Here is a 24,437-nt window from a genome sequence, read left to right on the forward strand (position 1 = left end):
GAAGAAAGGAAGAAAGGAAGAAAGGAAGAAAGAAAGAAAGAAAGAAAGAAAGAAAGAAAGAAAGAAAGAAAGAAAGAAAGAAAGAAAGAAAGAAAGAAAGAAAGAAAGAAAGACACTTATTTGATGCTTGGAGAACCCTGTTTTGAGAGTCAGAGTACAATGCCTGGAGTATGCAACCTGAGAAGGGAAGTTGTTAGCATTTATTTTTGCCTGCTGTCACATCTTTTGCAGCGCAACTAGTTCATCAAAAGTCAAAGTGACAGCAAGGCAGAAGATTTGCTGTGCCTATAAGACAGGTCAAACCATCACAAATGAAATTTTTTGAATAAACAGTTTCAACCCTTTTTCTGAGCAAGTGGAAGGAAAGCACTGATACCTAGCTGCCTATAAGGAGAGCTGGAGAAGCAGGCAGGCAGGCACACGTGCACACACTCACTCTGGCACACAAGTAGGTGGAATGTGGAGGCCAAGACTCAGATCTGCCTTGGGGAAGCTGAACAAAGATACTGTGGATACTCACCGCGAATCTTGTTACTTGATGTTTATTTTTAATGCTAAGATTCAACCACATGCTGCTGTAAGAGGATTGTTCTGTCAATTTTAGTGGCCCTCACAGGCTCTTAAATTAAGTTCCAGGCACCATTATGCTGTAGCTTAGCTCACCATGAGCAGGGAGCTGCTGACTCTCCCCAAGGGCTGGGAGCTGGGAACTCCCTCCGTAGATAAACCCAGCTGCTGTGAACATTCCCTCTGTCAGCAGAGGTGTCACCCAGCGATACATCCTTCGCCTCCTCTTACAGGGTTAATGATCATCCGGGGAGGCAAAGATTACCAGGGTGCTACAGAGCGCTACAAGTGATCCATTGCCCAGACAAACTGTTCGCTTAGGACTGCAGCTCACCAAAACATTGTCCAGCAAACACTACGCAATGCTGGGAGTGTTGCTCAAGCGCCTCATTTTCCCTATAGTGCTTCAAATGCCTGTCCTCCGCAGGCATGACACATTTCTGTGGAGCATTAACATAATATGAATTATTTTACTAAACTCGCAACAAATTGTTTACAGCTGTTAGCAAAGTAGCGCTCTTGGCTTGGACAACCAGCTGGAAAACATGAGTAACTTGTCGCAGCTGCCCCACCTATCCTTACTGATTTTTGAGAAGAAGAGGCAGCACTGCTGGTACTGCCACACCGCACTACCGAAACTCAGAGAGGCTTCTTGCTTCGGTCGAACCCGGAGTAACTCAAATCCGGCGGTGTTTGGCAGCACTGCTTTGCTGTAGCCACCAGAGAGAGCTGCTGCTCAACTTTTGAACAAAGCTTGGGCAGCTCCTGGTGCTGCTCCCAGGAGCAGCGGTTCTGTCACCGTGTCACGCACCGGCGCAGCTGGGATCCCCACCTTCCCTGGGAATGAGCGGTGTGACGCTGTGGCTGGCTCTAATGCTCACATAATGTCTGTTTCAGCAGGGCAAGGGACAAACAGAGAGAACTGTGTTTAAATAAACACCCCCAAGTTTGAAGGTGTCCCCGCATTAGTCATCATTCCAAATGCAGAGTGGAAATCCACCTTCCAAGACCAGGGTCTGGATCCTTCCCGCAGTAAAGAACAAGCCTCTCCTCTTTGCTGCAGCGAGAGCTTCTATGGGTAGTCATGCTTGACAGTCAGTTCAGATTTGTGCATGAAAATCAAGTGCTTAAGCATGGAGTTTGTAATATTTCTGATGGTTATATCTAGTGTTATCAGGGGAGTGACCCTGCTAATACAAAAGCCACAGAGCAGATATTAAAACCAGCTTGAATTTTAAAGTTGGATACAGATTTACAGCTCAGCTAAAGCTTATTACACTGCTATTGACTTCACCGGAATAGTATCTGTTGCTTACGAAGTCAGACAGACTTATTAATACGTTAACATTTTTAATAGAGGGTAAAATGGATCAAAACCTGGCTGACAGCCATTCAAGTTTACCAGTAATGCAAGTGTTTCTTTTTGGCAATGAAATGCTACCGAGCAGCAGCTCAGAAGCCTTACATTTTATTATCCCTGTTCTTTCCCACTGATTCCTGTCAGTGAACCTTTCAGAGGCTGGCCAGATTTTGATGGTTATGATGCTTTCAGATGTTCAGGGTAGCAAATAGTTTCCAGCTGACGTTCATCCTTGCTGATTTAATTCAATAAGGCGACCAGCAAATACAGCTAATGTTCCTATAAAACAAACTAGCATAAATATGCCAAGGAGGAGATGATCAAGCACCATTGCAACAAACTTCCATTCTTCTGCAGCCTGGGAAAGAAACAAAGGAGATAGTAAAATCTCTGCAGAGCCCTGTTTGTTACAGCATTCGTGTAGTTTACTGTCTTGAACAAGGGGAAGGCTTTTCTATAAATGCCATTATTGCTACGCAAAAAATGCTCATTTTGTTCTCAAGAGCAGGTTAGTGGTTAAGGAAGCCTAAGCAACCTAGAAGTACAAATTTCAACAGTAATTAACCAGAAACACTGGCGATTTGCTGAACAAATTAATTTTAAAAATATGTTGAAAAGCCTAATTTTTAGGCCAATTATTGGTTCTGAGAGTTTAAAATGTTGAAAGCAAAATGCTTAGTTTGACCCAACTGACTTTGTTTTTCCATTGCTTTTTTGTTTTCATGGGTTATCTAGGCAGTTCCTATTAATTTAACCCTAATCCCTGCTTTCCATACACCCTAATACCTCATAAAACCTTCTTGATAGCTCCATTAGTCTTTTTTTCCAGTTGTGGGACACCATGAACCGCTTGTCCTGTACCTTTTCACTGGATGCTTTTGGTTGGAACCCAGCATAGAAAGAACATGCGGAGTGCAAGGCACCAAGCACAGCAGGGCTCATGATTTCCACCCTGTAACTCTGCCTTAAGGAGTGACATGTGCTGACCTAAAGCACCTTCTGCTTGTGCCTTGGTTCTCCCACAAGTAGAAGAGGCTGTTGGAATTTATCTGGAGGACACACTGAAAATGCATACTGTTTTGAGGTGGTTCAGAAGTGAATGCAATGGAGTGGCAGCCTTCAGAAGCCACAACCTTCAGTTTATTTAGGGAACCTGACTTTTGAAAGCCTCTGGAAGTGATATATCAATAGTGCCCAGATGACACAAACAGCTGGGCTCCACTTCCGAAGGCGGCATTTGCTGGTAACCTGAAGAGCCTCCTTGTAAGCCAAGGAGGAAGTGAAGCCCAGAGATGTTGAAGCCACGCCAGCCCTGCTGAAGACAACAATTTGTCTGCAGAGAGGCAAAGGAGTCACGGGGAACATGAGACTACAGCCAGAGCCATTTCACATGCTCCAGGAATTTGGTCACAGGAACAAGCACCATGGTGTGAATGCTGTCGGGAAGGAGGCACCTCCTTTTCAAGAGCATCAAATTATTTTCTCAGAGAACTCCATCTTCAGACAAGCCTGCAGCTCAACAGGAGAGGTCTATGACCACTTAGGAAAGTGAAATACCACTGCAAAAGCTGTGTGAGCCACGAAAGCTGAAATAAAAGACGGGTTAATTGTACTGAATGTGCTAGAGGGAGGCAGGGCTAGGTTTTCCTAGGGATCACTGCCATGTGTGACTCTATATGCTTTTATCCTTCCTTTGGCTTGCAATGTGGAAAAAGTCAGTAATCAGAGTAGTTCATGACATACTACATTTGGAGGGACTACTTGTAATATTCAAGAATAAAACAAAATCTTATCAAAATTGGAAATGTAATTTGTAAGTTACGTTTAACACTTTTCAGAGAACACTACTAGTCTTTTGGAGTTTGTCTTGCTTCCTGGGTTTTCAAAAGCAGTAGGATCTTACTTACCACAGGGGCAAGATGCCTGAGTGGGAGACAGAAGAAATGTGTTTTGGAACTTGCTTACAGTTCTTGAAACTGTTCTTTTTCCTAACAGACACTCCATCTCTATGACTTCCCATATTGCATAAGAAAACCTTAGCACTGACACTTTTCCCTTTTCTATTATTCTAGGAAACCAATATTCAATTAACATCTGTTGCTCCTTGTTGACTCCATTAAGGGGAGAAGACTGTCCACTGCTGGAGCCAAAACAGGGCTTGGAGTGTTTTTGTAAGTCAGGGATATTTTGCCAAAAAAGTAAGATGTAGCAACTCGAAAGCTAGAAATGAATCATGCACAAAAAAGTGCCTTACATTACTGGCTTCTTGGTCCGATTTCATAGTTTCTGCAATGTATTTGATTCCCTCTATAGCGTTTTTCACATCTGGATTTTTGGTAAGCGGGGAGTAGAAGTTGACAGGCACAGAACCTGACTTCCCAGAAATGTCAGAAATATCAATATCTTCTGCAAAAATATTTTTGTCTTGTTTGTCTCTTGATGGTCGTTTCATTGTAGAGAAAAACATGACGTTTGGGATGGTGTCAATAAAGATCTGAAAACAAAGGGAGAAGATGACAGTTGCTGATCTGTGGGGCTGTGTTACAGCTGCAGCTGTGTGCTGAACGAAGACAAGACTCTCTCCTCCCAGATCGCTTCCCGTGCTGGGTCTGCTACCAATTCCCTCTCCGACTATGTCACAGCCCACGCCTTAGTTACACTGAGGCTTGTGTCAGCCTCGTGTCCCGGGGCAGAGGGAGTCACCCCCAGGCCTGCAACAAGTTTTCTGAAAGCCGTGTCCCCGGCTGTACACCCGACATCCGCACGTGCACACGTGGAGCAGGGAGCGATGCCATGGGACAGATCCTCAGCTAGCATGAGCTGACAGAGCTCTGGCTATCTCATCTAACTTGAAATGTATTGCCTACAAATCTGACTTGAAGAATGGACTACAAAGAAACTCCTTTGGCTACTTTGGTTTGATTGCCTTATTATGAATGTTTGCCACACAGGCATATAAGGTTTACAGTAAATTCCTTTGGAGTGACAGAGACTTGCTGCCAGAGAAATGTTAAGCACATGCAGCATTTCCTGATGAAATTTCCCTTCTGCAGGGATTGTTTGTGCTGTAGAGGGAATCCAATATAAGCTATAACCTTAAAAGTATAACTAGAAATACACAGAAAAATCTCCTTTCATGTCATGGTTTAGCATGAACCCAGGCAGGCTTCAAAACAGCAAGGATTACTAAATAAATCAGATGATCTTTGATACTGTCTCCCTGGCAAAGAACTTGTAATGACAGGCAACCAATTTTTTCTACAACTTATGGTTACCATTTAGACTCCTGTGCAAGGATCTTCTTTACTCCCAAGGGCTGCAGAGCAACCGTATACTGGAAAAGTACAGAGAAGATTTTTTAGCTTTTGCTAAACCATCTTTTGTGAAACGGGACACTGAACTCAGGTATTCCCAGTGGCCTTTGTGCTCTGCACTCGTGCAGCCTGGTGGACTTGGTCACCGGCAGGGAGCAGTCCCTTGCAATCAGATGGAGAATTAGACCAGGATACATAATTCGAGTCCAGATCGACATTTTCTTTTCCCTGCTCCCTACCTTTAGCTGCTCATATTTTGTCTCATCTGTTCCCTGCAAGACTCTACCCTGCAAGACTCTACTACTCTACAGTGGACAATTTTGTTACCTAAAGGAGCAGTTTAGCAATCTTGCCGACTTTATACGCAGCTAGAGTAGTAAACACTGGCTCTTGTGCCTAGAGACCTTTAACGTGATGCATTTACTTCCCCAATTGTTTTTGACTTTTATTAGAAAACCTGCCAATAAAATATGGAGCATTTGGTGGAAAGCAGCAAGTGTGCTAAGCCAGAGAGAGCTCACCTTCCTGACCCAGTGGGGCATGGTGTGCGTGCTGGGGGAGCGGTGGTGGGTGTTGATGACGATGACGGTGATGATGATCGAGGCGATGACAAACACCATGGTAAACAGCATGTACTTGCCGATCAGAGGCACTGCGCTGGACGTGGAGGGAATCAGCTCCACGATGACCAGCAGGAACACAGTCAAAGACAGCAGGACTGAGATGCTGAGAGTCATTTTCTCACCTGTCATTAAAAAAAATAAATAAATCTATATCTATATCTATATATATATATCATTACTGCTCCTATCATTCAGTACAGAGAGCATTTATTTGGGAAGCAGGATGTCAGTGAGAGCTGTTCACACAATCACCTGTGTGCATTGGCAGTGTTATCATTTCTGCCAGCATCCAAAGCTGTAAGTAGGCTGGGCAAACCTGAGAGCTTAACAGCGTCAGTTCCAGCACTAAGGTGGGAATTACCAAAATGACTGGACTGAGGTGTGGGTAGTGGATATTTTTACTTGCTAGGAGCATTTCCTGGGCTCTGCATTTTGAACAATGCAGCGTATGCACCTGGTTAGTGCTTGCTCCACAGCCTCCTGTGGGTTTTCTTCCCCTACTCTCTGTCTCTGGGCTGAGGGAGCAGACTGAAATCACATCTGACATAAGGTCAGCTGTTATGCGAGATCTCCTCACATGTGGAGGATGTAAAAAATGAATTATAAAACATTATTCACACTTTTTTTTTTTAATTCAGTTCAACTTTGTAGAAAGTTTTCCACTCAAAAAAAAAAAAAAATGCATCAATGATTTATTTCATAAGAAGGGGCTTACACTGAAATTAAGTGGTATAAAAAGCTGACAAAAGACAAAAAGAATGAAGCAGAGGAAATGGTTGCAGTGAGCATGAGTGGCTCAGCAGAGACAAAGGAGGCCAGAACAGGTCAGGATTACTCTGTCACACGAGGTGATGTGTGTGAGAGCAGGTAACAAGCTCTCTGCTCTGACACGATGCAGAAGGGCCTCTGTCATCCCTATGTGCTCATTTACTGCAGGATGTACTAACACACTGACTACCTGTGGCAAAACATAAAAATTATCCAGCTAAGTCTTTAGTTTGCAGAAGTTAACTGGATAGTCAGCAATTTCTGTGGGAAAGCACCCAAATTTTTCTATATCAACAGTTTCAGTTTTCAGCAATTATACTTTCTTTGCAGAATATTTAAAGCCACTACTTTCAGTGGAAATGCTCAGTTTTAGTATGCATTGGCCTTCAAGTTGGCTGATGATTTCAAATACTGGGAATTTCTTAGGAACTTCTTAGAAGAGCAATTTCTATGGAAGTAGAAAGAATAAATTTACATACCTGAATCTGTGGGTAAGTAAAAAACTAACCCTGTTAAAAAGGAGAAGAGCAGGCAGGGGATGATGACGTTCACGATGAAGTAGAGAGGCAAGCGCTGCATGAGGAAGTGGTAGGTGATGTCCAGGTAAGGGGTGTCAGGGCAGCAAGCGTAGTAAACCCAATGCTTCCAGCCACGGTAATCCTTCATCACCCACTCCCCACTCTCCATGAAGTTACTCAGATCTGGACGATCACTCTCCTGACAGCAAAACACCCAAACAAATTCTTAATACCAGGTATTCTGAACCAAAGCAAACCTTGGCAGGTTTGGCTCAGGAACAGGATTCCAAAAAACTCATGCACTTTGTGGGGCTTTTTTTGTGAGTAAACAGCTCTTGACAATGTTATTTTGCCTTAGAATATCAGCCTCTACACAGCATTCAACTACATATTTTACAGAAACAGTCAAGGACAGTAGACTGAAAAAATATTACAGATAGGAGACATACCTGAGGGGACAGGGAAAAAGTCCTTGGCAATGGAAAGTCATGAGCAAAGAAAATGTACCCCCTCAAAAAAAGCCCCAAACCCAAGAAAACAAACAGAAGCAGAACAGGCAGCACCATAAAAAGTGGTGCAAATCTGTCAGAGGACAGACAGGAGACTGTTAAGGCACAGGGATAATCTGTATGCAGAATTTAGGAGCCAAACCAGGAAATCTTGTGCTAGATCTACAAATGAGAATTTTTTTATTTTGCAGGTAGGCCTTGCTTGTTTTTCCAGTCAAAACTAGGTCATATTCCACTCTAAATCTGAGATTTAAAAAAAAAAAAATATACAGGTCTCTGGTACTTTTCCCAATTACAAGCTCCTTGCTTACCGGGTTAATAACAACCACTGTACCATCATATGTCCAAGTTCCCAACTTCATGCTGCAGTTCTGCTGGTCAAATGGGAAGTGTGTGACTATAATTTCACAGTAACTCTTAAAAATAGCTGGTGGTGTCCAGGTGATCCGACCTGTGTGCTCCAGAAGGACTTTGGTGTATTTGACAATGGCAAAATCACCATCTGCACTGTAGAAGGAACAAGGACATTAAAAGCAATATGGGCAGCATAATCAACACAGTCACAAAAGGATTCTCTGGCTGTGGGTCAGAGGACTCCCCAGTGCCTGCTCCTGGAGAAGCTTACTCTGAGGAATTGTACCTGCTGGAGATGTCATGGGAAAACTGTCCCAGCAGAGTGGTGCTACAAGGCAGATCCCTTCCTCCCTCCTCCCCCCTTGGCAGCTGGCACCCCTTACTTGTTGTAAAGAACGAGATCTGGACGCCAGATATCATCTGAGGGGATGCGGATTTTTTTTACGCCACCGTAGTCATCTGGATTCCATCGGAGGTTGACATCTGTCCATTGCTGAAGAGGGAAGATTTCAGCCCCTGAGAGCCTCTCCCAACACTGAGGTTAGGTTGAGTACTTCCCAGAAAGCTCCTCCCTTGCTTTGGGACATGCAGGTAAGCATAAACATATGGGAGTAGGGCCCCCAGCTCATTTTATACATTAACTTAAATATTGGTTTAAGAAGGTTATTTAAAAAAACCAAGCAAAATACCCCAAAATAAAATAATACAAAGATAAATATATCAGAAGCCTACTGTTTGAAATACAACCCCAAATGCTTTTCTTAGGACTCTTAGCATCTGGAGCAGTTTATTCTTAAGATCTCAGTAAGAAGGAATGCTCTGCTATCTGATCCACCTGTCCAAGTTGACCCCAAAAGTATGACAGTGTAGTTAATTCCTGACTGTGTCCAGTGCATTCATTTGAATTCAATGAAATGGTTAAGAATATTTAGCGTTACCTGTTTCAGGCGTACATTGGTTGTCACAATCTGATTTACTTCATCCTTAAAGAAAAGGAAAAAAAAAAAAAAATAGAAGGCAGCATCAGCAAGCATCAGGATTAAAGGATAAAAATTGTTTCCTTAGAAAAACAACCCCATTTGGCACAATCACATGAGCCAGTGGCTCAACGTTACTGGCATTCATACCGTACCACGCTAATAAGCTGGATGAGCTGCAGCCCCACGGTGACGACGACGGCATCCCGATGGTCCTCCACAGGGCGCACCACCTTGTTGTAGTTACTGAACAAGTCCTCCACCAGGCGAGTCTCATCTTCATAGCACAGGCCCAGCCCAGCTGCAGAACAGCAGGGGTGGCACCAGTCAGAAGGGGCAGGGAACAGGCTACAGCACCGTCAGTCGGAGGCTGGCATGGAGGAAATGCTGCCAGGCAAGCTCTGCTGGTGTGGGGATAGCACCGAGTCCTTCCTGTGACACTGGCCTCCAACCAGCAGATGAGCAAATCCAAACAGGCAGGATTGTGAGCTTCAGACTGAACATCAGGAGTCTGCCAGCCTGAAACTGTGCTAATGTGCACTACTTATGGGCAGTTAAGCACAGAAGATATCGAGTCTCAGGGACTTCTAATGTTGCCTTTTCCACCTTCAATTCCACAGACTTCCTGTGACAGTGGCATTAAAGGAGCAGGCCAAGCACACCAGTCATTGAGAAGGCATCACAACCCAGGCTCCTTGCATCCGCAATCTAAGCAGAGCAAGAGCTCCTCTCTACGAGCGTTGCTCAGGTTGTGCAGGTGCTGAGAGAAGGAAAACACTCAAGGCCAAAGAGCCTTGAAAGAAAAATTTCACAAGTGAAAATGGCGGGGAGCAACCCTGTTCCAGTGGAGCCCTCGCAGAGCCTGTGCATGGCACTGCATTGCCGAGAAGCAAGGGCGCTGGAAAACAGATGGGCCCTGTTTCCAGAGAGCCTGGGGCAGAAGAAGCAGGTGCAGATTGTAGCTGCTTCAGTGTTACAGGGGAGGAAAGCAAACGGAAGGGATGCTTGGGGACGTTTTTGTATGTATCCCCTCTTAAAGGTAGTGAGAGGGAACAGAACCGTTGAGCCTCGCTGCAAGCATTTTTGGCAGATTGCATCCTTGTCTCCCCCTCTCTCTTGAATCCTGGGCCACAGAAGTCAACAAGAATTTTGCTGCAGACTCCAACCTAAGCTAGGATTTCCCATGGTTTCCTAACTGACTTTTTATCAACTCCTTTTATATAGCTGAGCTGAGATTGCTGAGGATTCTGCCTTGTCCTGCCATGAGATTATTTAAAATACTTGGATGCCAATGAACAAAGCTATCTGCTGCAGACAAGCACTGTTTTTCTCCCCTGCCAGGAGGCTGAGCAAGGGTGGGTAGGAGATATCTTTCCATTTTTAAGTTACGATCACAGCATCACATCTAATTGAAGCTCTATACTTTATTATTCCAATTAAAATCCTTTCACTTGCTCCCTTCTGGTGTGGCTTGGTAAGAATTTAGTATACTGCTTGAACATTTTGAAAAACTTTTAGGATCACAAAATATTTATTCTTTTTAAGGGACAGTTTAAAAAGAATTAGCTTAGTACAACACATGCCGCTGCAAATCAATTCTACCTCCTTGTCAGTCACCCCACAACTTAATAAAGCTTTTTGTAATGATTTTTCACATTCCAAATCACACTTACTAGATCCTTTCACATATTCTGAGATACATGTAACACTAGGGCAAACGAGAGTGTGAAAGAAAGATCACAGAGAGAAAAACAATTAAACACAAACTTATTGCTTTAAAATATCTGTTGCCTGAAATTACAAATATCTGAGCTGCTGCTAATGTACTCCAAAGCTTTCCTTTAAATGATATGGTGTGTTCATAAAACCTTACCAGTAGGGCACGCTGCTCTTGGAACACATGCTCGCTCATGCTGATGTATATGCAAAGCCCCGGTCCCACACACTCTGGAAGGAGAAAACCCCTTCAAGACAATAGCTGGAACACCTTTACCTGTGAAGATGAGGAGGAGTATGACATGGACCTTCATCATCCTCTTGCTGCAGTCATACAGATGGAGACACGCACAAAGCACCTCTGAGATCTCTTCAGAGGGGGCTGTGCTGCCAAAATATACCCACCAGGGTATTGATTTACAGCACCTGTTCTGGGAATGACAGCTGAGGGCCATTGCACCACTGGGCTGGAAATGGGAACATAGTGTGTTTCACCCATCAAATATCTTCTACAGTTTACAGAAGGTCATTTTTTTTCTAGGTATCAATGTGATCTGTGACTTACTAAACAAATAAACACACAAATAAACTAAGAAAGAATTGTCTGTAAGTAACTGAACATCTTGGTGAGATCTCAGAAACTTTTTTGTGAACAGAGCAACTTGCCAGGTTTAAGGTTTTGTTTCCCAGACAAAATAGAGCAGAGTCACTTGTTTCTGATATGCCCCCACCAGCATGCAGACAGCATGCTGGGAGGAGGCCACTCCCTTGGCTTCACAGAGGGATGGAAATCTCTGAAGAAGTAAAAAATATTCTCAAGAGGGATCCATCTCCTTGAAGTCTACTCAGGATTTCTTGGTAGAGTCCTCACCTTGAAAGCTATTAACTAAGTAGGAGAAGATGCCCTACCCTCCTGGCTGCCACCACCTCTATACTTGGGGAACTGAGAAAGTCAAGTGGTAGAAACACAACTGCTTTGTTTCTATAGCAGGGCAGAGCCATGGGTTTCTGTAAGATATGCAAGTACTTGCTCTTTATTGCCATAAATCACCTGGAAAGGAGTGAAAAGTGATGTGTTTTTGTAATAATACCTGGTCATTCAGGCTAGCAAAGAAAACAAGAAACACTGGAGAATTATATATATACAAACACACACATATATACACATACCTATCTACCTCATATATACATGATTATCTACTCTGAGCTCAACAATATCACTCAGGAACAAAACCTTGACAAAGATAGTCCTGTAAAGTGTTTGGCAGCATTAGAAAAGCAAGTCCATCGGTTTCTAGGACAGGAGATGAAGTAAAAAGGAAAGATACCACTATAAATCTGTGAATGTTCTTTGCAGTTCAGGTCATCTGGTTTCAAAAGACTTGGAAGAGGCCCAGGAAGAAGTGACAAGAACATCCACAATGCAAATTGGCTTCTGTACCTGGAACAGATAGAGAGTATGAACCGTCAGTCTCAAAGAAAAGCAAGAGAGAGAGCTTTGGTAGGGTCTGTATAATCCCAAATGGTCTGGAGAAGGCAGATTTGGATTCACTTGCTGTCCCCATGCAAAAAGTAGAGGGCACTGAGGTAAACTTAGAGTTGTCAGGCTTAGCCAAGTCACTTCTTTGCAGAGCATGTCTGCAGCGGAGTTCGGTGCCACAGGACTGTCTGTTTGCAGAGGTTTTTCTGTATTCAGAAAAAATAGTCTGCCAAATAATTTCATACCATTGCATGTACACACACACCACACTCCCCCTAAGAAGTCTGTCACTGAAGCCCCAGAGTCACAGGTCTCAGGACTCTGGGGTGGTGTGCTGGGGATACTTTCCCTAATGCTAATGGTGTTCTTGCATTTTTCTCAGGCAACCGCCATGTGGAGATAGGACATGGCACTGGGTGACCTGCCACAACCATTCTCACACAGTGTTCCAAATTCCCTTTTCCAGAAAACATTCCCCACAAAAACCTTTCTTAGCTTTGCCTCTGGGTGACACCAGATGTATTTTCTATTTCTGCTGGATAGCCTTTGTGCTGTCTGCCAGCTGGCTTAGTGTTTCATGTTGGATGCCTTTGTTATAACTTTAATTATTTTTTTAATCGCTCTCCCTCACCACCTCCCTCCACTAAGCACTTGGCCACTGCATTTACGTTTATCCTCCAGTAAAAACTCTCCATCTACATCACTCTGGCCTTGTTGCGGGCCTATTTGCGGCCGGCAGCTCCCATTGTCGCGGGATCTTATTTCAGACCCGCGCCTGACTGCTTCCAGCCTTTATCCCAGGCCAGGCAGCTGCCCCGGAGATAGAATTGCATGGAGGCATTGTGGGAATGCTGACCGCGGCCCTCCGGATCCTCTCAGGGTCTCAGAGCATTCCTGCCCACCCCAGGCCGGGCTGCCAGCTTGGCTCCCAGACGGACGGAGGGGAGCGTTCCCACACTCGGGCAGGTGACGGCTCTCGGGTAACAGAAGCGTCTGGCCCTCCTGCCAAGGCCTGGCTCTTGGGGCCGGCAGGGTGCGGGGTGTGTGGGGGCCCCAGAAGGTCTGCGGCCCCAGCAAGGCGTTATTTCTCTCACAGCTGAGCAGAGCCCCCCAGCCTGGGAGCCGGCCTCCCCTCGCGGCCTGGAAGTCAGCTCTCACGTTGGAAGGGGAAGGAGCAGGTATTTGGAGAAGGCCTTTGGGGAGCAACAGCCTGGCTGCCAGAAATGTTCCCTGGCAGAGGCACAAAGCCTTTAACCTTGCAAAAAACGCAAGGCGACCTGAGCTACCGCAGTTAAATATGGACAGAGAAGTGAATGCTGCTTGTTGTTAAACTGGGGAACGTGACCCATCATAACTGAGGTGAAAAAGCAAGGGAAGGGGCTGAGCTGCACTGAACGCCTGAATTTGATCCATTGCTAAGATGGGTATTTTTCTTTTTTCCTTCAGGGTATTCAAAGGATTTTTTGACAAATGTTTCATTCCCACACAAAACCCCCTTTTTACATCAATCTTGACCAACCTTTTTGTCTTGTTTTAATGAGCCCCCTCCCCATCCCTCACACAATCCCACTGCCCACCATGCTGATGGCAGATCAGCTTCATTCAGATTGATTGGAAAGCAGCAAACTCACTGCTTGCTGTATTTAGGGCATTGCTCCTTCCATCCATGTACGAGGAACAAGCGCTGCAAGGGCTCCTGCCCGGAGGAAGTCAGCCGTGAACAAATACTCCTGCAGGTAAGTCTCTTTGGCAGAGTGATACCGCACAGACACGGTGAGGGCGAGCAGAATACCTAATGCTTTTGACAGAGTGAGGAATACAAGATTTTAACTGAAATTTTTGTCACAGGATTGCGTGCGGAGAGGCAATGCCCGATGGAAGAGAGCAGGTGCCAGAGGCTCCAACAGACACACGGGCCCTGTGGGAGGGTGGAGGTGGTGAGAAGCAGAAGCAAAACTAATAAAAAGAACAGAGAAAGGTTAGATAGTACATCAGGGAAATTAAAGGAATGAAAGGTTAAAAATAATAGCACCATCTAGCAGTTAGAGCTTTAGTTTTCAAATGCACTATATACCTTTTTTAATGCATTTTTGTCTCAGGAAAAGTGCATTGTTGGCCACAGTGGATTACGGCAGCTCTGAATAAGGCAGATGGCTGGACAAGTACCTGTGAGTTTGCCAGGCGTTTGCTCCCAGATTGCCCTGGTTACCGTCGTGGCACACATTCCCCGCTGGAAGCCCGGCCGCTCGGCTCCGTGGCCACCAGATGGCAACAGCTGGATGAGGGGATGAGCCGGCACACGGGAGCGCAACCGCAGACTCTCCCTGGCAAGGAAAAACGGGGAGAAATATTTCCCAGAAGAAACTCATTCAAGGACTTGATGACAGTCTCGAGATGCTGAAGGGCTGTACTTACCCAGTTTATTCCAGTGCCCATAAGAACATGCTTAGCAGTAATATACGTGTCAGAACTATCAGTATTGATGACAAGATTAAATGCTTCAAATTCTTCAAATCAAGACATCCAAAGTTGCAGTTTTCCATACTCAGACACACTTCCACCAATCCGCAAATATGTTTTATCCCCACGGATGTTTGTAGCAAATTTGGCTTAAGAACGTATTTTTCTTCGTTTTCTATTACATCACCCAAAGGAATTGAAAATACCAAAAACTTGCTCAAAAGTGGTGATCTTAACCTCTGCAATTACAGAGCTTTCATATTATGGCAGAGACATGGTGCACAGTTACCTAATTTAAAGGATGCTTCTGGAAAGAAAAGAAGAATTTGAGTCTAGAAAGAAAGAGAAGATAAAGGAAAAAATCCCCAGTCAAACAGAGAAACCATAATCCCAAAAGACATCATTAGATCGGCAGCACAAGTGTTAATCTAATGCGGTGATAAGAGACACTGCTCGCCTTTAAACTGGCTCTGGCCCTCATGGTCACACTTCTCAGACAGAAATGACTGCCAACAGAAACTTATTTACCCACTTTGGGCAAGGCAGTGCCCAAAGCAGCGAAAATGAAGTCAGGAATAACTGAAAACAGAACCAGGAGAGACAACAGAATGTCCAAGGAATCAGCAAGCAGGCAGCAGAGTCTCACTGCCTTTTTGTTGTGGACACTCCAGGAAACAAGTCCCGGAGCTGAACAAGGTTACTGAATAGAGCAGTGGCAAATTTAACTCCAGCTGACATCCCTGACATTGTTGCCTCTCAGGCTGCCATCCAAATATGAGGCTTATCTCTGGGGCCTAGGTGAGTCATGCTGGAGAGCCAAACAAGAAAAGAGGAAAAGGCCATTAGCTGTGGGGTTTGCTCTGCCCTGCTCCTGTGGGCTGCTCTCTCAGCACAGCAGCTTGTGTGAACCGTGCCAGAGTGGTGGGGACAGCAAAGGAGCAGCTTTGCTGCTCCGTCATCCCCTCAGGAAGACTTCCCTGCATGGCAGGACTCCTGAGTTACTCTGCTTCTGTGGTCAGGAAAATCTCACTAATTCTCAGATGCAGCTAGGTGACACCTGTATTTATTAAAGGCTCTGCCCTTCCTCAGTAGCACAAGCTGAAAAATGCACTCACCTGGCACAGACCACTGCTGCTACCTGTTCTGAACTCTCTGTAATCACCAGCCATGAGTTTTCTCTCTGCAGCTGCAAAAAAATCTCCATAAAACACAAAAGTCTGGCAGCTGATAGTAAAACCAGGCAGAAAGAGTGGCCTGGATGTCAAAGCTGGGAACCAGCTCTGCTGCTGGTTCTGCTGCATCCTGACAGTGGGGATATCCAAAGCAAAGTTTAAATGAGCATTAGGCACCAGAGCGCTCTCCTAGGACTCTTTGCCTCTAGAGGTGACATTATTATATTTTAAGTGCATATTCAGATGCTATTTGTAAGTATATAATTGAGTTACTACCAGTGCAGAAAGTGGAGTTTCAGTATTACCTGACTTCTGGAAATACATGTAATCATATCCCAACCCCATTCCGTACAGTGGCTTTCAGAGTGGGACCATAGGAGCATTTAGCCTGAAGTATTTCTCTGGATGCTCACATTTACCTGCTTACATGCATCTGTCTGTTTCTAAGGGCAGATGATTCTCCACTGGAGTAACTGCAGAGCAGACTGTTCAAGTTAGCTTCATATAAAAGCTGTTTGTTCAGCTCCCATGAGGTCTGACACGTTTTGGCCAGTATTCCATTGCTGAGAGTTTTCCCAAAGACATTCTGAGGGGTGCTCCACTGAACAGCCAGTGGAAAGAAGGGGTGGCAATGTCGGATTGGTTTAATGCTTAAAGCTGCTGTGCAGATTAAGTGACAGAGGCCCTTCTCTGATTGCTGCCCACAAGGACATAACTGACAACAACCCTTCTGCAATGTCATCACTCCCAAATACAAAATAAATCCTGAAACATGGAGCACCTCACAGCACATCCCCCATATAACCCCGGCTTGGGGATGAGAGCATGAATGTCCATCTGGATGTCACCTGCTTCCCATGGGGCTCCTGGGCCCTGATGAAAGGCAGGTGTGCTAAACCATCCCACATCACACCTGCAGTGAGTGCAACTAGGATCAGCTTTGTGATCCTGAGAACACCTCTGTAACCCTGTGAGAGCATCAGGGTGCCAGCCTTTGGGGTGCAGCTTCTCTCATTGCTGGTATGGTCTGGATAAACACACAGGAACAAGTTTGGTTTATTTTTAATTCTGCCAGTCTGCTGAGTGGCAAAGCCCCCTCCCTCCCCACATGGTGCTTCCCCTCCATGAGCCCTCGCTGATCCTAGAAAACACCACCGATCTCTGCAAAGCTTCCCTCTCACCTGGGGCGGCCGTGTTTGCTTTTAAAGAGTCAACATCTACCTCACTGTGCTACCCGAGCCTTCAGAGTGTTTTAAAGCAGGAAATACCACCCTCTAGCCATGCTCCCAGGGACAGATTTCTACTCCTGCACATAACACACTTGGAATTGTTGATACGTGCTTTACCCAGGACTGACCTCATGCCAAGTACTCACTTTTATTGCTTATGTTGGGATCTTTGCCAACACACAGAGATTTTTTTCTCGGTAATTAGTGGAAAATTCTGACTTCCGTGGCTCCTGGTGTGTAGCTCTCACCTATCACACAAAATTTATTTTGCCTCCTTGGCAGCCTGCAAGATCTTGGCTGTATTAGGCCACAGGGAACTTAGGAGCTTGTGTTTACAACTGATAGAACAGAAAAACAAAGATATACCCTAAACTCCAGAAACACCTTCAGAGTGATAACTGTGTCCCTGCAGGAGGGTCGGGGCTGGCAACGGTGAGGCACAAATGGGTGGCCACTGAACACCGGGCAGGAGTCAGGGTGGCTCCCACTCCTCTGACAGGCCCATGGATTTTACTCAGCATTTCACATGAAGACAGATTCCAGATTTCCCTGCTCACCAATATTTGGGATTTGACAGGAGTTCAAAACGCCGTACTCAAGGCAGTTGGGGGAATATCTTGGTAAACACACTCCACAGCAGGGGGAGCAATGTGAGTGTAACCCACGATGTGCAGGGGCCAGAGGAACAGCCCCACGAGAGAAACTGGCACTGAAACAGAGAGTTCCAGTTTAATGATTCTTAACAAAGTCTAGCTTTGGATTAGCCTTATTGCAAAGTTCATCCTCCTAGCAAACAAAGGCTACATCTACACAGCCTGTATTCACACATAAAAGGTTTCAGCACTGAAGTGCAGCGCAGCAAGTGGCTTTGGTGTGAGCAGCTTCGCAGTGTCCAGATGATATATGTCATTCCATGCAACATCCCTCCAACCATACTGCCTTCACTAAAAAGAATATTCCATCTGACCAATTTCCTTGGTCACTTTTCCTGGCTACTTTAGGTAACCAATTCTGAAGATTTGATCTTCCCTTTCTTCTCTTCCTGTGCCCCCTGCCCTTGCAGGTCACTGGTGATGTACTGGGATGGGTGTTGGGAAGGCTGCTGTGCTGACTGCTGGCTCTCCAGGAAGGTTATGACTGCAGCAAGAGCCTCATCCTTAACTATTTAGCAATAGCTTAGGTGTGAGGCTAAACCTCACATCAGAGCTGCAGGACAAAAAGGGAACATCAGTGGGGGTTTTCCTCCCACTACTGCAAGAGAAAGAGAAATTCAGATTCCTCCTAATGCCGGGGGAGATTTCCAAACCAAGGATGGATACAGACCACTGGACAAGCCAGTCCACACTTTCCATGGCAGTACCTGTGACTCTCCTTTAACTTCCTCCACTGCCAATATCCTCATCAGTCAATGCCAAGTCACTTCTTTGCTGCAGCTTCAGATCAACCCTTCTTGATTTGGGCTACAGAGAAAAAAACTTCAAAATCAGCTGTGAGCAGACCACAACTCTTCCTCCAAGGAGGGGGCATGAAAGTGCTGTAGAGACTCAACATTGCACTGTATTTGAAATGACTGAGAAGAGTGAGCATTTGGGTTGCTGAACATGGACTGCTGGGGTTTGGGAGTTTTTTGACCAAAACTGAAACCCATTGTAGCCCCTGTACTATAATGCATTTGGAAATTATGCCTTTTTGCTGAATGGCAAGGAGAAGTACTTCCAGGAGAAGCTCACAGTTTTCCATGAGGAAGGGATGTGCAAATGCCATCCCTTGCAACAACCTGCAGCAGATGTTCCACCTCCTCCACATGAATTTCATTATTGGCCTCTGCCTACTTTAAATAAAAGTACTCAGATGGTCTTAAATCTCCCTTTTTGTGAGGTATTTTGTCCTGCACCACATTGGTGGTGCCTAACTCACCTTGCAGCAATCTCAGTGTACCTGAATTCCAGTAGTTTAGGGGAAGATGTCATACCAGAGCTGTTGCATAGTATAAACAACATATGTCCAGCATCATGATGCTGGAAAACATGAAAGGGAGGAAAAAAAAACCCAGATAACAAATTAGAGGAATCTCTCCCCTTCCCTTTTTTGAGAACTGAGTAGGTGCTGGATTTGAGCAGTAAGTAACAGCATCATGGCAAGTTCTTATGAGTTTAGCGAGTGATCCTTCAAGCAAGCTTTAGGATACACTACCTTATGAATATTAATCTACAAAATTAGTAATTTTAATAGTTTATACAATCCTATTTGCATTAGTGACAGAGTTAGCAATGAGACATAAATAAAAGAGGCAAAGAGAAAAAGCTTAGCATTCAATTTCTAGGCTTGGTAACAAGAAAGAAAAGTTACAGGCAACATAATGCTTGAAAATAAATCCTAGTTGGCTGCCAAATATATATTTCAAAATAATGCCTAATTGCCTCAGGAAATACATTGATCAAAGGCTCCCAGAGCCCTAAGAACCATTTGCTCCAATTGACCAAGGCTGATAAACACCTGAGTAATGTAAGGAGCTATACATGTCCTTGAGAAAAAATACATGAGAAATGGAAGAGGACGTCTAAAGAAAAGCTCTTAAACAAGTTCCTTGAGCAGATTACTGACATCACTCTTGGGAGACATCAAAGAAAAATGTTACTCTGACCATGAAATCAGCAAGAGACATTCAATAATCACTGAATCACGCTGTCCAAATTGAGATTTAGAAGGAAACATCAAGAGGAGTATCTCTGGTGTGGGCCAGATCATGGAGAGACAATCAGGCTAGCATGAAGAAATGATCAGATTACGCAAGGGCTCTGGTGAAGAGCATAATTCCAAATGTCCAAGACTGTGGCAGGGGAAGAATGTGCTGAAAAACTGAAGAAGGGCTGGACCCCTCTCTGCCTCTCTGCTCAGTTAAGGCTTCTGTCTCTCAGTACATCGGCCTGGGGTCCTTGGAGTCAGCTGGAGGCAGAGCTCAGGGTGCCAACCAGTCCTGTGCTGCAGGGAGGGGACCCTGGGGAAGTTTGCTGGGGACAGTGCCAGTGCCACCCCAGCCCCTCACACCCCACTGTCAGGCACTGGACCCCTGTCCTTTGCTTGCAGTCCTGCCAGCACATGGCCAGAGCTCAAGGCTCTCTTCTTGCCTTGGTTTGCTCAGCAATCCTTTTGATCCACCATGCATGTCCTGGCCCTCCTCCTCGTGCATTACATAAGCTTTCTAGGGCTGAGGTGTAGTTGCTAAGCAGTAATTTTGCATGACTGAAAAAGAAACCCATGATTGCTAGGTTCACTAAATGTTTTTTCCCCTAACTGCAATATAATTATAGCTATAATAAAAACATTGCAGAATGTTCATCAGCATGCAAAAATTAGGTCAGGAACAAAGTGAGTATATTATATATGCCTTTTGAAGCCTTTTCTCCTTCCTTTGCCGTTGGAGCGGAAAGAACCAAAAAAGTTTGGTTTTGCATCTAACCATAAATACCAGGTTTTTCCATCCTGTCAGCTAACCTGACACTAGCAGAAGCTCGTGTTCTTGTTTTAGAAGGCAGCTTGCTTCCCTCATCACAGAGCTCTCCTAAAGCCTCCCAGAGGCTCCCTGCCTACGGCCTCTGCACGCAGTGTTTTCCCTGAACTCTGCAGTCTGCAATGGGGATGCCCACTCATCCTTCCAATGGGGAGCTGTAGTTTAATCCCCTTTTTTCCCATCTTTTTCTGTGTCCAACTGCCCTTTGGTAAGTCAATGAGCTGACTCCAGTGTCTTTGCTGAGCATGTATCCCGCAGCACGGGAGACAACAAGGTCAACTGAACTGGAGACAACACTTACTCCTCATGGAAATCAATTCCTTCAGAGAACAAATCAACTTGGTGATAGCTCTTGCTTCACATAGACCTAGATTATTTATTCTATTGTCACTTAACTAATACAAATATTAAAAATACCAACTTTCTATGTTTAATTTAAAAAATCAAATAAATGAAACTTAAATCACGCAATTGCTTGTATGCCCATGCAAAGCATCTTCCTGGTTAGCAAAAAGAAATCTCAAATTCACTGCAAAGACGATGTTTTTTCTGCAGTACCTGTTTAAATGATCACCACTCAGGAAAGGTCAGAGTTTCATTACAACAGTAACAAAAACAAGATGAAAATGGAGGGTTTTGCCTACGCACTTAATAAAAAATTGCTATTAAAGAGAATAAAGAAACGTCACTGCACACAGATTCCTGGGATTGCAAGTCAAGAAAGCACTTCATTGGCTGTTGGGTCCTGCAGCCCACATTCCTGACCCTAGCACACCATGCGACTCACACACTCGAATCCAAGAGATGAGCACTCTGTAGGGGCAGCTCTGTTCCATGTGGGGTGAGCGGGGTTGTTGGCAGGCAGTGTCAGCCTTAATTAGTTGAATATTGATATTATCTGGTGTTAAACACACTCTGAGGCTGTATCATCCCTTGGCATGCAGTTTCCTTCACAGCCCATCAGACTGTGAGACCTGGGAAGAGCAGAGGGTGCTGATGCCAGCAGGGCCTGGCTGCCTGACCCCAGCTCCTGTGCTGCAGCTGCCGTCACTGCTCACAGGGACAGCAGGGCCTGGCCACAAGGGAAAAGCTGTTTCTTGACATGGGGTTTTGGAGGGTGCTTTTATTTACCTTTGGGTGTGGGGAGTTGTAGGGCCTTTGCTTGCTCTGGCTTTGGGGTTTTGTGTGCGTGTATGTTTGGGTTGTTTGTTTTTTCTTTCAGCAGTGGTTCCCCATTCACATTTTCCTCCCTTCCTGCAGAAATTTCCATTTATAATCCCATGTTAAACTATGCTTGAGAGGGGGTATCTCCAGCAGGAGGCTGGTGTTCACCAGCAGCTGACAAATCTTGTTTGCCCCGTGTGCAGTGACCATCCCCAGAGGGGCTCTAGGCTCGCTATTTTCGGTGATCTTTCCTCTCAGTGATCCACCTCTCGATGGCCACCCCTGCTTCTAAAGGCAGCTGAAAGCGCCTGTAGCAACGCAAGGGGAGCAGCTGTGTCAGCAGCACCCGCCTGCTGTTGCACCAAGACGGAGAAGCTGGAAATTTCAACACCAGAAGAAAAGGTAATTATCCTAATTGCTGCTATTTACTACGTGCTTCCTGCTACTACGACTGCCTAGTTCAGGTTGACTTGCACAGCGCTGGGGAACGGCAGCTGCCCTGTGCTCAGGTCAGCCGAGGGCTCCTCTGGCCCCCGAGGCTGCCGAAGGACACCGAGTGTGCTGGGGCACAGCCCTGCCCTGCGCCAGTCCTGCTGGGTGCTTTGGGAAGAGGATGCTGCTGCCATAGCTGCGGTGACGGCAAGCACAGAACGGGCACACCCTACCAGCATCACCTGGAAAAAACATTCCTTCTGCTGAACACAGAGCTGAGGACATTTGAGTGCTGCCACAGCCAGGGGCTGAGAGCTGAGTGCAGTGACAGGACGCTGCAAAGGGCGAGCCAGAGCCCAAGGGGTCCCCAAGGGAAGGCAGGAGTGATGGATGGCCTGAGGAGCCGTCCAAGACACAGGCCAGAGGGAGGAAATGCATCACAAAGTGTCAGGGCAGCGGCAGGAGACACAGCACGTTTAGGAGTTGGATTGGAGCAAGGTAGTGGGGAACGTGTGGCTGTTGGAGCGCAAGGCAGATGTGACTGAGCATACGGGCCACTCCTTTTGGGCTGGGGGAGGCAAGGCTATAGTCGGAGACGTAGAGTCTTCCATTTGTTGCAGTTCCTTGCCATAAATAAAGTGATAATGTGCACTAATTAGTACAGGAATTCTAACAGCAAGCCTCTTTTAATACTACAGATGATTGAAAAAAACCTCAAACCATACTTTAGATTCCCTCAAACCTCCCCCATTCTGCCTCCCCAGCAGCCCCCAGCCCAGATCAGCATTCCCCACACGCTTACCAGTGTACATCCCCAGCTTCACCTTTTCCTTCCTGGGATCCTTCAATCCCCAATTCAGGAGAGCTGCAGAAAGACCACCACCTCACCTCTGCTCTCCTTGCCAGACAGGCAAGGCAGGGTGGGATGCAGTGAGGCACCTTATTGTTGCCAGCTGTGCTGACAGCACAGCTGGTTCTGATCACTAGGGAATTGAGTATTCCTCCTTGTTCTCCCCCTGCTCCAGGTGGTGTTTGCAGGACAGACCAAAGCGCTCACACCAGAGCTGAACAAGTGCAAAGGGAATGTTCAGGGCTGTGTCTGCATTTGAAATTCGGTGGTGTATCCATCTGCTGTGGGCAGCTACAGTTGTGTAATTGTAAACTGCAATTCCAGCTCACATATAGGCAATTTTAACAATAGGTATAGTTTATGGAGTAGTAGATGGCTTGGCAATACTTTTCTTGGTTTATTTAAGAGTTCCGAAACCTTCTTGAGAGGCATTTTGGACAAAGAAGAAAGGAGTTTTCAGAGTAGACAGGAATTTGTGGGAACCTTAGCAACGTGTCAGGATCCAAAATACTTAGAATAGTCTTGTCAAAACTGGTAAAATTCTAACTCATTTCTTTAAGTCAGAGGTTGTTTGGTGTTAAAGTGCCAATGTAAGAAATTAAACAATCAGTATTTTTGAAATAAGTTCAGTAAGTAAAAATAAATAGTGTAATGTTAGAGTTCTAAAAGCAAAATTTAATAAATTAATATATGCATGCCAGATAAAAATACAAAATTACAATTGAAATAGCAATAATAATAAAGGAACACTGTTCAGTATTGCAGATTTCACTGCAACCACCATAAACATCATGAAGAATTACTTAAAGTAACATTTAAAGTACAATTTTGTTTCTGTTAAAAACAAATTACTATATGAGGAAAAAATGGAAAGAAACCCAAGAGGAAATCAGCCCCAAAAGTGGAAGAGAAGAATACGAAATGTCAATAAATGGCCAGAGGCTCCATTTCACATAAGTCTGCCTTCTTTTTAGTATCAGAAACCAATTACATAGAACAAAAAAGCAAATTCACAACAGGTTTACACGGAGAAACATGCTGAATTACAATCACAAACTATCCAGAACAAAGATGCTGCACCAGTTCAGTTGTTTTCTTCATGGAATGAGTCTCACCAGAACAGGGAGAACAGGGAGCAAATCATGCAATAGCTTTAGGCATTTTGTTTTTTATTTTAACATGATAAACACCCAGGATTACTAGTACTGGAAAGTATGTGTTAACTTTTTTCAACATCAGCTGAATGGCACTACAGAAACGACAAAGAGTTCCTTCATTTTTATCCTGAATACATCGAAAGCTCTAGCAAATATGGAATTCAGTGACAAGAGCCATTAAATTACTTTAAAATATTCCTTCATCCATAGAACACTGTTGCTTCCTTTTTTTATTACAAAACCCCCAAAATATTCAAAATAAAATGTCTTCATTTT

General features: G+C 44.9%; 1 protein-coding gene across 3 annotated transcripts; it reads right to left on the minus strand.

Annotated features, from left to right (window-relative positions):
* Positions 1-1,705: 1,705 nt before the first annotated feature.
* CHRNA1 (cholinergic receptor nicotinic alpha 1 subunit) lies at positions 1,706-23,253 on the minus strand. 3 transcript variants are annotated; one of them, XM_040069322.2, is made up of 13 exons: positions 22,957-23,253; positions 14,353-14,510; positions 13,818-13,984; positions 12,035-12,147; positions 10,864-10,983; positions 9,146-9,291; positions 8,952-8,996; positions 8,397-8,506; positions 7,971-8,166; positions 7,112-7,349; positions 5,763-5,986; positions 4,182-4,421; positions 1,706-2,285 (listed from the first exon to the last, which is right to left on the minus strand). In XM_040069322.2, exons 4-13 carry the CDS (start codon positions 12,120-12,122, stop codon positions 2,154-2,156), a joined length of 1,539 nt encoding a protein of 512 aa, XP_039925256.1. In that variant the 5' UTR covers positions 12,123-12,147; positions 13,818-13,984; positions 14,353-14,510; positions 22,957-23,253; the 3' UTR covers positions 1,706-2,153. The 3 variants fall into 3 exon arrangements, with proteins under 3 accessions (XP_039925256.1, XP_039925255.1, XP_039925259.1); XM_040069321.2 differs by lacking the exons at positions 13,818-13,984; positions 22,957-23,253 and adding an exon at positions 14,602-14,667; XM_040069325.2 differs by lacking the exons at positions 10,864-10,983; positions 12,035-12,147; positions 13,818-13,984; positions 14,353-14,510; positions 22,957-23,253 and adding an exon at positions 10,984-11,086.
* Positions 23,254-24,437: the final 1,184 nt, after the last annotated feature.

This window comes from Hirundo rustica, chromosome 7 (genome assembly GCF_015227805.2).
Source record: "Hirundo rustica isolate bHirRus1 chromosome 7, bHirRus1.pri.v3, whole genome shotgun sequence".
NCBI classification, from domain to species: Eukaryota; Metazoa; Chordata; class Aves; order Passeriformes; family Hirundinidae; genus Hirundo; species Hirundo rustica.

Bases quoted from the DNA above. Each gene is read 5' to 3' on its own strand.
- CHRNA1 (XM_040069321.2), bottom strand. From the start codon at position 14,622: ATGGGCACTGGAATAAACTGG. The intron at 8,997-9,145 runs GTACGGTATGAA...CTTTTCTTTAAG, and splicing joins TCATCCAGCTTATTAGCGTG to GATGAAGTAAATCAGATTGT. The intron at 7,350-7,970 runs GTAAGCAAGGAG...TTTTGCTGTCAG, and splicing joins CAGTGGTTGTTATTAACCCG to GAGAGTGATCGTCCAGATCT.